The 12,769-nt window shown below is 38.5% G+C and overlaps 3 protein-coding genes across 4 annotated transcripts; 2 read left to right on the top strand and 1 right to left on the bottom strand.

The window, feature by feature from the left end:
* Nucleotides 1-520: 520 nt before the first annotated feature.
* On the bottom strand, nucleotides 521-4,864 carry LOC140797640 (uncharacterized). Of its 2 annotated transcripts, none has more exons than XM_073151246.1 (4): nucleotides 4,486-4,864; nucleotides 3,900-4,260; nucleotides 1,836-1,963; nucleotides 521-1,510 (listed from the first exon to the last, which is right to left on the bottom strand). In XM_073151246.1, exons 1-4 carry the CDS (start codon nucleotides 4,564-4,566, stop codon nucleotides 1,055-1,057), a joined length of 1,026 nt encoding a protein of 341 aa, XP_073007347.1. In that variant the 5' UTR covers nucleotides 4,567-4,864; the 3' UTR covers nucleotides 521-1,054. The 2 variants fall into 2 exon arrangements, with proteins under 2 accessions (XP_073007347.1, XP_073007348.1); XM_073151247.1 differs by having other exon boundaries at nucleotides 1,836-1,927; nucleotides 4,486-4,779.
* A 2,142-nt stretch (nucleotides 4,865-7,006) lies between these two features.
* On the top strand, nucleotides 7,007-8,079 carry LOC140797638 (ethylene-responsive transcription factor ERF061-like). Its single transcript, XM_073151244.1, has one exon. The coding sequence runs from the start codon at nucleotides 7,113-7,115 to the stop codon at nucleotides 7,740-7,742; it is 630 nt and encodes a 209-aa protein (XP_073007345.1). The 5' UTR covers nucleotides 7,007-7,112; the 3' UTR covers nucleotides 7,743-8,079.
* A 239-nt stretch (nucleotides 8,080-8,318) lies between these two features.
* On the top strand, nucleotides 8,319-12,738 carry LOC140797637 (DEAD-box ATP-dependent RNA helicase 31-like). Its single transcript, XM_073151243.1, has 10 exons — nucleotides 8,319-9,138; nucleotides 9,435-9,541; nucleotides 10,273-10,328; nucleotides 10,414-10,638; nucleotides 10,739-10,945; nucleotides 11,022-11,108; nucleotides 11,192-11,287; nucleotides 11,375-11,590; nucleotides 11,921-12,103; nucleotides 12,337-12,738. Exons 1-10 carry the CDS (start codon nucleotides 8,480-8,482, stop codon nucleotides 12,562-12,564), a joined length of 2,064 nt encoding a protein of 687 aa, XP_073007344.1. The 5' UTR covers nucleotides 8,319-8,479; the 3' UTR covers nucleotides 12,565-12,738.
* Nucleotides 12,739-12,769: the final 31 nt, after the last annotated feature.

The following is a 12,769-nucleotide window of genomic DNA, read 5'->3' as shown; positions in this document are numbered from 1 at the left end:
GACTCATCGGATGTTCCGGAGCTACTGTACACGTGCCAGCCGTTGAGGTGGCCTGAGGGCATACCTGGCCCACGTGCTCGGCACTTCCTCGGCCTTTGAGGTGGGTGGTTTGCCTCGTCATCGTTTTTGAATAGTTAAGCTGGCCGATAGGGTGTAGGATAGTGGGTGCTTATTCAGAGAGTATTTTATCCGAGAAAGGAAGATAGATGAGGAATAATCACAACTGCTGCGCGAACAACAGCACTAACGTTTCAACGACCGCTATCAAATTGTCTTTAGTTTGCAGGTTTCGTCCCGCCAATTGTATGATGGCATTCGTCAAAGCTGGTCTACGTTAACTCGGATAGATGGCTTAGCTGAGCCACTCAAGACTTGCAGTCATTAATGGACAAAGAGATGACTCACGTCTCGATGGAATTCGCACGCCAAACACCTTGACAAATATTATATCGAAGTCTTGGAAGAAGAGACGTGTTGGTTGTTTTGTTTGCCTGTTTCCTTTCCTTATTCCACACGAGACTTGCAAATATATATATATATATTATTCCAACTCAATTCATCTCCGGAAAAGGGAAACACAAATTCAAGGACAGCACATGAGGCTTTTCAGTAAATATATCCTAGCTACAAATTTGAATGGATATGTGGATTTATGATCTCAAGATTCTATTCACTTATTACAAAGCTTAAAATTACTTTTGGACTTTGTCCTTTAGACCTTTACCCATGCACCCTTCATTGAAAGATCGGCATCTAAATTTTTCCAGCTCACCATCTTTTTCATCTTTGGGGGACAACTCACCCCACGAGCATCATCTCAGAGAGGGCTCAAATTGGCCTGGGCCCAAATGAACAAAAGAGGAACAGAAGAACTAGTTTCTTGCTAATTTTACGTATAGGCTAACATTAAGAAACAAGCACCTTGTTTTCAAGAGCTGGAGAACGGAGAGCTGCAAAAATGTCTTCAAAGAAGAATACCACTTCGAATGGGAAGCATAGATATTGATGCAAGACGCAAAAGGGAAATTGGCGAATGTAATCGTCATCAATTATCTTAATCCTTCCAGCCATCTTTCATAGATCTCCGTGGAGCAAGACCTTTAGATGATGGATTTGGAGATGGTTTTGATGGAGTCATGGGTGCCTCCTCATCTTCCCAATTGTCTCCCCAACTGTTATCCCATTGATCAGGTTCACCGGCTTCCTTCTTCCCAGTTGTTGAAACTGGTAATGACATGTCCACCTTCTGGTACATGGGACCAGCATCATGACGATACATCCGCCGGAATTTATTGTATAACAAAGCTGCTCCTATGAGAATGAGTACAGCCAACAGCATGCATAATGAAGCGACCCGTGAACGGAGAGTATAATATCCAGATATTTTAGATGCTTCATTCCTCACAGAATCAGGGATCATGTTCCTCAAACTGAGGCTGCATCGACCTTCTCCTGCTTTCAGAACTATCATTGTGTCATTTGTTGCGCCATCGCTGACAGAAACTTTGACCTGCATTATTCAGACCGAGAAGTCTCAGAGAATGTATGGTGCAAGTAATCAGTGGAAGGTCGTGGTTTAACTTCAGAAAGGTGATGGCAAAGGAAATAACATACAGAATTCCAATTTAAAAATATCAATCAGTTTCTTTATGTCCAATACCAAATTTGCTGAAATTTTTCAGTAATGTTAATAAAAATAACAGTCTACTGTAAGCATTTTTTTTCTCTTGCTTATAATGCAAGAAAATTATGACAATCAAATACATCCCTGAGTCTGTGATATGGTATCCACAACAATGGATGCAGCTCGTAAACATGGATAATAAAATTTATACCTCTATATTTCGTTTTCCCTGCAGTTGAACTGTAGTTTGCTCCAGGCTGACAAAATCAGGGGCAATAATGCTAACATCTAGCAAAGTTGTCCCTATGTTCTCAACCAGAAGCGAAAGAGCTAGTGAATCTGGTCACAGAAAGAATAAGTATTTGAATAAAAGAACACTAAACCTAAACAACGTAAGCTAATGGAGGTAGAAGGCCATTAAATGAATATTCCCTGCTCCACATGAATGCCTAAGCATGATAACAAAAGGATGCAATGCTTTTGTTTTTGGCATTCTGAGCATGAGGCAATTCTCTCCTTATCTCACAGTGCATTAAAATTGTAATGAAAATAATTTTCTTCTTTATTGACATGCTATAGATGAAGAATTAATTAAAAAACATCCGAACAGTGATTCTCAATCAGAACCAGGCCATAAACACAGAGGATAATGCGTCGAACAAGGTAAAAGTTGCTTCTAGAAGTAAAAGCACCCTTAAAGCAACTGAGATGGATTGAATGCTTAATCCAAGTCACAACACTTATTAATCTGTAAGCATCGTTGCCCTATTATATACAGGATGAAGTATAAAATTTTCATTATTGAAGCATTTAAAGCAGAGAACTAAAATTTCGAGGAACAAGAAAAAAGATAGTACCATCCCTGCGAAGACCAAGGTAATTTTAGTTCAACTTCTGAAAATGCTTGCAGATTTCAGCTGGGCAAATGTGTTCTCTAAGTATATGTGCTTTCATACCAGTAAAGCTCCAGCTGAAGGCCTCCATTTCTAACAAGCTAACAAGGAAAGCTACTAAAACCTCAGTTTTCTGTGAGTTCACTCAAGCCGGTAATGAGTAGTGACAATATCACTCTGCCAGTCCAGTAAAAATGTTTGCTTTGCTCTCACAAAATTGATGGATTTCTCTAGGCATCTTGATGTGGGCATTATCTTCAATTTGACTAAAATAAAATTGCTTGAGTCCAATTTTGGTCTAATTGAGCCAATTAGGCTCAACTTATTTTCACATTTAATTTGTTGAGTTAATTTTTAATTCAAATGATCAATTGGAGTAGTCAATTGATAGATATGGAGGGGATGTCCACATTGAGTTATTACTTAAATTTGGTAAGTCAATTTAGATAAGACTTAATCAATTAGGGTCCTATTAGAATCTCAATTGATAGTTATGGTAAGCTTATATGTGGGGATGTCCACATTGATTTATTACCTAAATTGGGTTAGTCAATTTAGATAAAATGATCGATTAGAGTCATATTAGGAAATAAGTTCATATTAGAGTCAACTAGAATCAAAGTTGTTAACCTATTTAAGGATTATTGCATGAGAAACAATAAACAATTAAATAATATTTATTTGAAATCTCTCATTTTCTCTCTTGCAGTTTTCTTCTCTCTCTCTATCCTACTCTATCTTAAGATTCTTCTTTAATCTCTTCTACTTCCTATCTAAACTTCTCTCTTTCAATCTCTACTTTTCATTGGTTATCGTTGCTGTATAGAAGATTCCAGTAGTGAAAGAGAATTTTTAGGTGCCCGGACGTGAAAGGGAAGACTTGGTTTCAAAGTAAAAGCACTACTATTCTATTTATTAGTAAACCTAAATTCTAAAGTCTTTCCTTTTACCATATTTTAGGTCTTTCCACTGTCAACATACATATTTGAGAGTTGAAGAAGTTATTTCCTTATCTAAGTGGTTTTCTCTCCTTTTATCTAGTAGTGATCCTTTTAATCGATTAATTTATTGTCAGTTATTGCTTACTATATTTTATTTTAGTTACTTGTTTGAGTCGATTGTTCTCCAAAATATTGCATTTCTATTAGATTTGCATTACATCTACGTAGATTTTCTTTTCCAACTTATCCTATTAGCTGATTATACACTTGGATCTTTAAATCTTCAAACAAATTAGAAAAATATTACTACCAAATCATTATAGACAGTGCAAATGATTTCAATCATCAGTACCCCTTCAAACCAAGCGTGGTGATGATTCTAAGACAGATAAATCCTGATGGAAAAGAATATATACAGATGTAAATAAAGTGAACACATACCTGTTCCAGGTACTCTCAAGCAAGCAATGAATTTGTTTTTCTCATCGTTGCATCTGTTGGATGGATCACACTCGTCTACATGAGAATCCTGCAAGGGAAGTGTCTTAGATTCCAATTCTCCACCTGAATCCTTACTGCCGACATTCTCCCCCGACTTTGGCTCCTTCAAGGGATCCTCTTTCCTCTCATTTGGCTTATCCTCAGATTCAATTTTCCCACTATTTCCCTTGGTTTCATTTTGAGATTCTTTGCTAGCATCTTTAGCTTTCTCCCCTTTATCCGCATTAACTCGATCAGGTGGAGCCAATTCTCTGACAGTGTTATTTTTCTCTGCTGAAGATGTCAACCCATTCACACCACCCTGAAATGGGCATGTTAAAATTCCGCCGGAATAAAATATGTCAACCCGACTACCAAACTACGTATCTATCACTGCATAATATCCTCTAGTTGACCGATTTATAGAAGTTGCTAAATTTAGTAGAGAAAATCATAAATCTCCTATTTTCTCTAACGACAAGATGGAGATCTCCATTGAAGATCTCTCGCAATCGCACAAAAATATCTTAAGCAAGTTCTCACTCACCTCTATGGCATCAGCTAAACGAGGTCGCGCCTCGAGGAGGATCACAAAAGCAATCAAGAGCAGGACGCCGCTCCCCTTCATCACTTCCTTGGTACTGGAACTAGTACCAGCCTACCTTGACTGAAATATAAACCCTATTCCCATTCCAACCACTTCGTTGACCTAAAATGTGGATGAAATCCAAGGAGCAAGCGATTCGAGGACCCTAATCTTCTCACAGTAAGCAAATCTAAGCTTCGAATCCGATGCTCTTGAAGCTTATCCGAGAAGACGAGCTCAGTATGTCGGAGATCTACGGAAAATATTTTTAAAAAGCATATAATAAATCTCGGGAGTTGAAATAAAGCAAAAGAAAGGAGAAGTCGAGAAGAGGAGCGGAGGGAGTAAACGGTTCGGTCAAAACAGAGTAAAACCTCCGCTTCGAGATGAACAGTCAAAGAACGAACGGCTGAAAGCGAGTCACGTGGCATTCGGGATTTGAGCCTTTTTTTATGGGCTAGTGATCTTTAGCCCAATTAAACTGAGGGTTTGTTAAGGCCTACTAGTTTTGGATTTTGCACATTAAGCCCATGGAGCACAATTTGTTTTGCATAAATGGGTTCGTACAACTACATATTATAAGACATTTTTTAAAAGCGTCATTTGTTTTCTCTTTTTTTATTTACATTCCTATTATATGGTTTAAAATACTCTTCATTTGATCTTAAAATTTGGCTCTATTTTTATTTTTATATTAATCTTAAAAAACTTACGGAAGAATATCAAAGTTAATTTACCGAAAATAATATGTTGTAGTTTTGAAACATTGAAAGATAAATATCTATATGATAATGTGTGAACAATAATAATAAAATCAAAATGTAAATAATTAATTTCTTATAAGGCAAGTTCACATTTTAGTTTTTTAATTTATCATATAAAATGTACGTTTTATTCTAATAAAATGCGCACTATAATTTATTATTAAAAATTAAAAATAAACGTAATTAAATTGTAAAAAATTCTAAGTTAATTTTGGTGGATAAAGAGATTTTTCCAACGGAATTATAAAATAAAAATTCATTACATCATTGGCGATGTCACAATGGAGTTAATGAGGCAGATGGATGTTGCCATCCAGATATTACCAACTTTATTGCACGGGATGTTATCAAACTTTAATAGCACTTGATAGAAAAGCATCTTGACCATTCCCACATTTATCTTAAATAGACTTTGAAGACCATCACAAAACTTTCAACTTAGGCTTTGAAGACCATCTGAACCACTCCCACTAGTATATGGTTTCATACTTTCATCAAGTTAATTGCCATGATAATGGGTCAGAGAACCTGATTTTAATCATTTATATTCTAATATTTTTGGCAGATTTTATATTAATAATTACATACATAAATTAGCTTGTAATTTTTTGTACTCCCACTTTATCTCTTATTATCGGCAACGTCAAATCTAATTTTGGTGTATATATTTCATATTTCTAACTTTATTTTCGAATATGATTTCATATTTATTGTGAAGCCAATATATTTTTATAATAATATAGATAATTAATTAATACAATTCTTAAAAACAAATAATTTTAAAAAGGAAAGACAGAGAAGATAAAAATAGTGGAAAAGAAGAGGATTTGTTTCACACTATCCATTTGACTGCGAGTAGCTTTGATCAGCTTATTTCATTTAATCCAACTACTTGTGTACTTCCTTTTGACTCGCTAATACACGGAAGGAAACTTACTAAAAGATTTGCAAAAAGAGTCGTAATCAAAGAGTCAATATGGGTTCTGATGACAATGGAATAGTTGGAACCTTTGAGGAACTTTCCGTGGACTTTGCTTCTTTTGATTGAGAATGGGGACTGAAAAAAAAAAGTTATCTTTTGGACGTTGTGCTTAACTACGGGAGTAGTTCTCGTGATTATTTCAAATGGAATTTAGATCACTCGTGATTAATTGTATATAATCGTACTCTTTGATGTCTCTAATTTCAGCTCTTAATCACACGCGCGCGCGCGCACACACACACACATATATATATATATATATATATATAAAAGAGAACAAAAAAAAATTTTACTTGTATTAATTTGCGGAGAAGCACCTCAAAATTTTATGGGCAAAACGTGCTCAATTAAAACCTATTAATTCCCAGCATTAACATTGAATTCGATGTGGATTTAACTCAATCGAGTAGTTTTAATCCACTGTGTGACACGTCAAGCGATATGGCTCGTTCTTCGTCCGAGGTGTTAAAACATAAACATAGCATCCAGGTCATTTGATGGGAATTGGCTGGACCTCCGATTCTTGAAACGTGGCACGCGGAGGATGACGTCAGCACGGCGGAGAGGAAGGATTGGCGGGTGGTGCTGTGCGGGCCCCATCGTCACGTGGGCCCCCCTCGCCCTTTTTACTTTACAGTTCGACTTACGCATAGTATAGCTGTGAAAGGAAAAGGACCATTACGGGAAGAAAGAAAGAGAAAATTATTTGCCTATAAATTCCCACCCTACCCCCAAGTCCCCAACCATTTCGGAGTTCAGAACCCCTCTCTCTCCTCCGCTCTTCCCAAAACACCCCCCTCCTGTTCCTTCTCGTCGCCGTTCACTAAGTATTCCTTACGGCCATGGACGGGACTTTGGAAACGCTTCCTCTGGATTCGGTCTTCTCCCACACCACCCCACCGACCTCCGCCGACGATACGGCGGCGCCGCTCGGCTCCGCCGTCTACCGGTACCAAACCGAGCTCCTCCGTCGCTTCGGCTCCGATAAGGCTACCGCCTCGGCCGGGGAGAAGAAGATCTACCGCGGGGTTCGGCAGCGGCACTGGGGGAAGTGGGTGGCGGAGATCCGACTACCCCAGAATCGAATCCGGGTCTGGCTCGGGACCTACGACTCGGCCGAGTCGGCCGCGTTCGCCTACGACCGCGCCGCTTACAAGCTCCGAGGCGAGTACGCTCGCCTCAACTTCCCGGAGCTCAACGGTGGAGATTGCCCCGAGCGGATTCGGGCCCTCAGATCCGCCGTTGATTTAAAGATCCAAGCCATCTGCCAACGGCTCGAGAGGCAGCGGCGCGCCAAGAAGCGGCCCGAGGGCAAGAAGGGAAAGAGGGAAACTTCCCCAGTTAGCCCATCATCGTGTGGATCGACGGAGGGCGTGACAGGTGTCGTGTGCAGCGAAACGGACGGTGAGTGTTCGCTGGAGAGGATGCCTTCTTATGATCCGGAGTTAATCTGGGATGTGCTGGCTAATTAAATTTAACAAATATAATCATACGCGAATAATGCGAATATGCGATAGATTTATAATATCGAATAAGCAAAGTGATTTAAAGATTAAAAGGTGGTGGTGTGAGTGGATTGGTACAAAAGATACTAGTTTGATTTTATTTAAAGAAGGTTCCTTATTATTATTAGGAGTGGTTTCGACTTGTAAAATCCATTATTATTTTTTCCTCCAAGGATTTGGAGTCTTGGACAGCGGAGATTGGAGAATAATATGCCTGGCTATGAGGATTTTTTTTTCCTGTAATCTTATGTATCAATCATTTATATTTTAGTCAAAATAAAATCTTGTGTATTTTTTTCAACAATCTTTTATATTCATTTGTGTGCTAATATATTGGTGGCCTACATTCAATAATTTTAATTATACTCAGTTAATATTTATATTTAGACTTTATTTATTTATTTTTAATTTTTAGACGCGCAATGGATGTGAATTATTTATATTTATGATAGGAAGTCGGATCGGGTGGATATATCGGATCCGTTTAGTTCTCCCGCATCCGAAACGAGAAATATCGTCGAGCCACAAAAGCTTATCTCCTCCGCAGCTGCGGAAAACACCTTAAACCCTTCCAACCTTCCGCTATTCCTAAAGGACCTAAACCCTAATCCCTTTCCCCTCTCCTTCCCCACTCCGAAAGCTCTCCCCTGTCTCCGGCGTGCAGGCTTAGGGCTCTGGCGTCGAGTTCTCTCCTCTCGTTTGCGATGGCCGGTGAACTCCTACCCCTCCGCCCACTCGACTCCGCCGGAGTCCTTCCCTCTACCCGTGACCTCTCCATTTTTGGTAAAGCGTTCCCTTTTAAGCTCAAATATTTAGCTCTATCCTCGAACCCGCGCTCTTTCCTATCAATTGGGAACTACTCAAGGCGCAGAGGCCAGAGGAGGGATCTTCTCGTTGCTTGGGACAGTAGGAAAGGTAAGATTTTGATAGAGGAGGAAGCGGAGCACGGAAATTGGGTTAACGATGGAAAGAGTAAAGATTTGGATCGAGATAAGGCTAGGAGCAGTGGGAGAAGGAATACTTTGAGGGATTCTCGGCAGTTAGCGCGGAATGGGATTCCGTTAAAGAGGCAAAGAAGCAACGAATCCAATTTTCTCCAGGTACTGGGCGAGGGTAAGAAGTCGAGGAGCTTGGGAAAGGGTCCGAAAACAATGGATTCTAGACAAGGTCTTGGCAAGAGAAATATGGGTGTTAAAATATTGGATGGCAAAGAGAAGGATGAGGTTGCTGATTGTGTGATTGGTTTGGAAGATGGTGATTTTGCTGATGGCCGTGATTCAGCTTTACTAAATGGGCTTGGAAATGACTCGGATGTTGGAAGGAGTTCGTTAGTTCAGGATGAATCTTACCTGACTGAAACTAGGTAGCATTCCATTTCAATAACAGCATCTTACAAAAGGTTTATGAAACTATGCACTGTTAGACCTAAAGAAGTAATAAAATATATTTAAAAAAAGAAGAGCCGAACTTAATCCTTATATTTGTATTCGGATAAATAAGAGATATTTGTTTTCTTTTCTTTCAGATTATCCTATTAGCATAACATATATTTGTTTTGTTGTATTTCTAGATGAATTTTGTTTTCTGAGTTCTTCATAGAATTCTATAAATCTAGAAGGTTGATATTTACCTTGAATCGATTCTTTCTCTGTGCTACAGATTTGACCAGTGTTCTGTCTCCTATTTGTCCCTGAAAGGCATAAAAGCAGCTGGATATGAAAGGATGACTCAGGTGCAGGAAGCAACTCTCCCTGTCATTCTTGAAGGTTTTTATTATATCTTAATTACTTTTTGCATATCAGCTGAGTTAAACTAGGTTTAGGTACTATGTTTTTAGTTTGGGATTATTGTTGTAGTGTTCTCTGGCACTAGAGGTGTTCTTTATTCATGTAGTCCAGGTCATTTGCAGAAGGGCATGAATGTACACAGTACTACAGGGCCATCCTTATGGCAACTAATGGAATCCTACAGCATTTCAATTTTTTGTGATCTCTATGATTAATCATTCCAAAATGATGTAATATTCTGACAGGGAGATGTTATCATGTGTCCTACTTAAATTGTAGGTTTGTCCTTGGATCCTAGTCTTCTAGGAAGCATCTAACGCTGGATTTGGATCCAGCCCTTTCAACAGTTTATATGAGATCAATTATATATGCAAGGAGGATTTGAGTTGGCATGAGTATCTAGAAATCAATGTCTTTTACTTCATTGATTTATTTATCTTAGGACCTCATTGAACTTCTCGAAATTCCTGCATTTGAGTAGGAACACTTCCAATGCATCTAGGAAAACTGAAGATAATTTCCCTTAATGCAGAGAGACGAAATTTAGTGAGATTTGTGAATTAACAATGTATTAATTGGTAGTAGAATATTAAGACTTAACCAATGGATCAGTAAGTTGTATGTAACATAGATAGGTGCAGATGTGCAATCGTCTTGTTTGTCTTTCATGTTTGTATCTTTATGTCATTGCAATCTCTCTTGCTTTGTAGGCAAAGATGTTCTTGCAAAGGCAAAGACAGGAACTGGAAAGACCGTAGCATTTTTGGTACTCCTTCATCCTTTTGGCTCCTTATCTCAAATATGGTGCTTTATTTCATCAACTATGTTTCCTTTGATATTTCTCAATTCAGCTTCCAGCAATTGAGGTTATTTCAAAGTTGCCTCCTGTTGATCGTAAAGAAAAAGCACCATCAATCAATGTTCTTGTCATGTGCCCTACTAGGGAGCTTGCAAACCAAGTTGCAGCAGAGGCTAACAAACTCTTAAAGTATCACTCATCAATCAGCGTACAAGTTGTAATTGGTGGCACAAGGTTGACACAAGAACAGAGGCGCATGCAAGCTAATCCTTGTCAGGTTGATAACTCAACTACTTTGTACAGTACCTAAATTGTACTTTTTATCAATAAAATTGTGATTGTTTATGGATAATACTAGATGAGAATTATTTGGACAGATTCTTGTTGCCACACCTGGAAGACTTAAAGATCATATTGAGAATACACCGGGATTTGCTACTCGCCTAAGAGGTCTGAAGGTCCTTGTCCTGGACGAAGCTGACCGCTTATTGGATATGGGATTTCGTAGAGATATTGAGAAGATTGTTGCCTCTGTTCCTAAACAACGACAAACACTTCTTTTTTCTGCTACTATTCCAGAAGAGGTATCACCTTTTTCACATTATATGCACTCTTACTATCTTTTAGGAAAAATCTAATTGATGACAATTTACCTTCTAGGTCCGTCAAATTTGCCATGTTGCTATGAAAAAGGACCATGAGTTAATTAATACAGTTGAGGAGGGCAGTGAGGAGACACACTCACAAGTATGACTTATTACTGGTGTGAGCTGTGATAAGATTTCGATACTTTTTATTTCCTAAATTCTTGTTATGTATGGTTGAATCAGGTCAGACAGATGTATCTGATTGCCCCACTAGAAAAGCACTTTCTAATGTTATATGGTCTATTGATGGAGCACATCTCAGAAGATGCTGACTACAAGGTAGGTTTCTGTTGTTGGGCACCAAGTGCTGACCATATCACAGGACACAGAGTTTGTTATATCTGTTCACTGTGTAATCTTTTCCAGGTAATTGTCTTCTGTACAACCGCAATGGTCACGAAACTTGTTGCTGAACTTCTTTCTAGACTGCACTTGAATGTCCGGGAGATTCATTCAAGAAAGCCCCAAAATTATAGAAGTAGGATTTCAGAAGAGTTTAGACAATCAAAAGGTCTTATACTAGTCAGTTCTGATGTATCTGCAAGAGGAGTTGATTACCCAGATGTCACCCTTGTCATACAGGTCACTATTTTTGCTGTTTTCTTATTTCAATGTTGTCCCACTGTTATTTAGTTGCTTCTGTAGCCTCAATATTGCTTAAAAGAAGTTCATATAATAATTACTGGTACTTGGTCGATATAATTTAAATGCAATACCATTAAATCTCAAAGGAGAGAAGAATCTCTACTATTATCTTTCCTGATTTCTATTTTCCTGGTTACTCCATGTTGGTAATAAAGGTTTATATATTTCCTATATAATCTTTACAAATCTCAACTGTAGTTGTGTACTCTTGCAGTCTTATTCCCCTTGAAATGCCAGACTTATCTCCTTTTCTTTTCTGTATTCTAGGTTGGTATTCCTGCTGATAGAGAACAGTATATACATAGACTTGGTAGAACTGGCAGGAAAGGCAAAGAAGGAAAAGGCATATTGATATTGGCTCCATGGGAGAAATTCTTTTTAACTAGCATCAAGGATTTACCAGTGACCGAATCTCCACTCCCATTAACTGATTCGAGCAACGAAAAGAAGGTAAGTTCCTTGTTTGGTTTCTGTCAATGGTGTTACGTGCAATATTCTGTTAGTGTATTACTATGCCAATGTGCGAGCGATTAGTAATTTAGTATGTATGACAATTACTTCAAGCTATCTGCAAAGGAGTTGACCTCGAGCAGGCTGCGAGCCAATGAACTTACTCGACACCTATTTGGACCTTTTTTAGCTTGCAAAGTTTATTTGACATCTCATTATCTCTTTCTGGACAGATCGAGCAGGCACTCACACATGTGGAGATGAAGAGCAAACAGTCAGCCTATCAAGCATGGCTTGGCTATTATAACTCAAATAAAAGCATTGGCCGAGACAAAAACAAGCTTGTGGAACTTGCAAGCGAGTTCAGCAAGAGCATGGGCCTTAGGGATCCTCCAGCTATACCTAAGTTAATTCTTAGAAAGATGGGACTTAACAATGTCCCAGGATTGCGCTCTATGTAGCTCTCCCAACTGCTACACCTATGCTCCTTTTCTCTCTTATCAGTTTTTAGGGCGATTTTGTCTCAAGATAACCTTATTTCTCTAAAGGGTGAATTGTTGGGATCAATTAGTTTGTTATACCAATTCCAAGATTGTTGAATATCTATTTAATCGGTTCATATTATTTCTGAGGAATTTTTCTTGTTCTTTTTTTCTTTTCGCAATT

Source organism: Typha latifolia, chromosome 11 (assembly GCF_019914945.1).
Source record: "Typha latifolia isolate L0001 chromosome 11, TyphaL0001v2, whole genome shotgun sequence".
Lineage (NCBI taxonomy): Eukaryota > Viridiplantae > Streptophyta > Magnoliopsida > Poales > Typhaceae > Typha > Typha latifolia.
The sequence above is the reverse complement of the archived record's forward strand: the minus strand, read 5'-3'. Positions and strand labels throughout refer to the sequence as shown.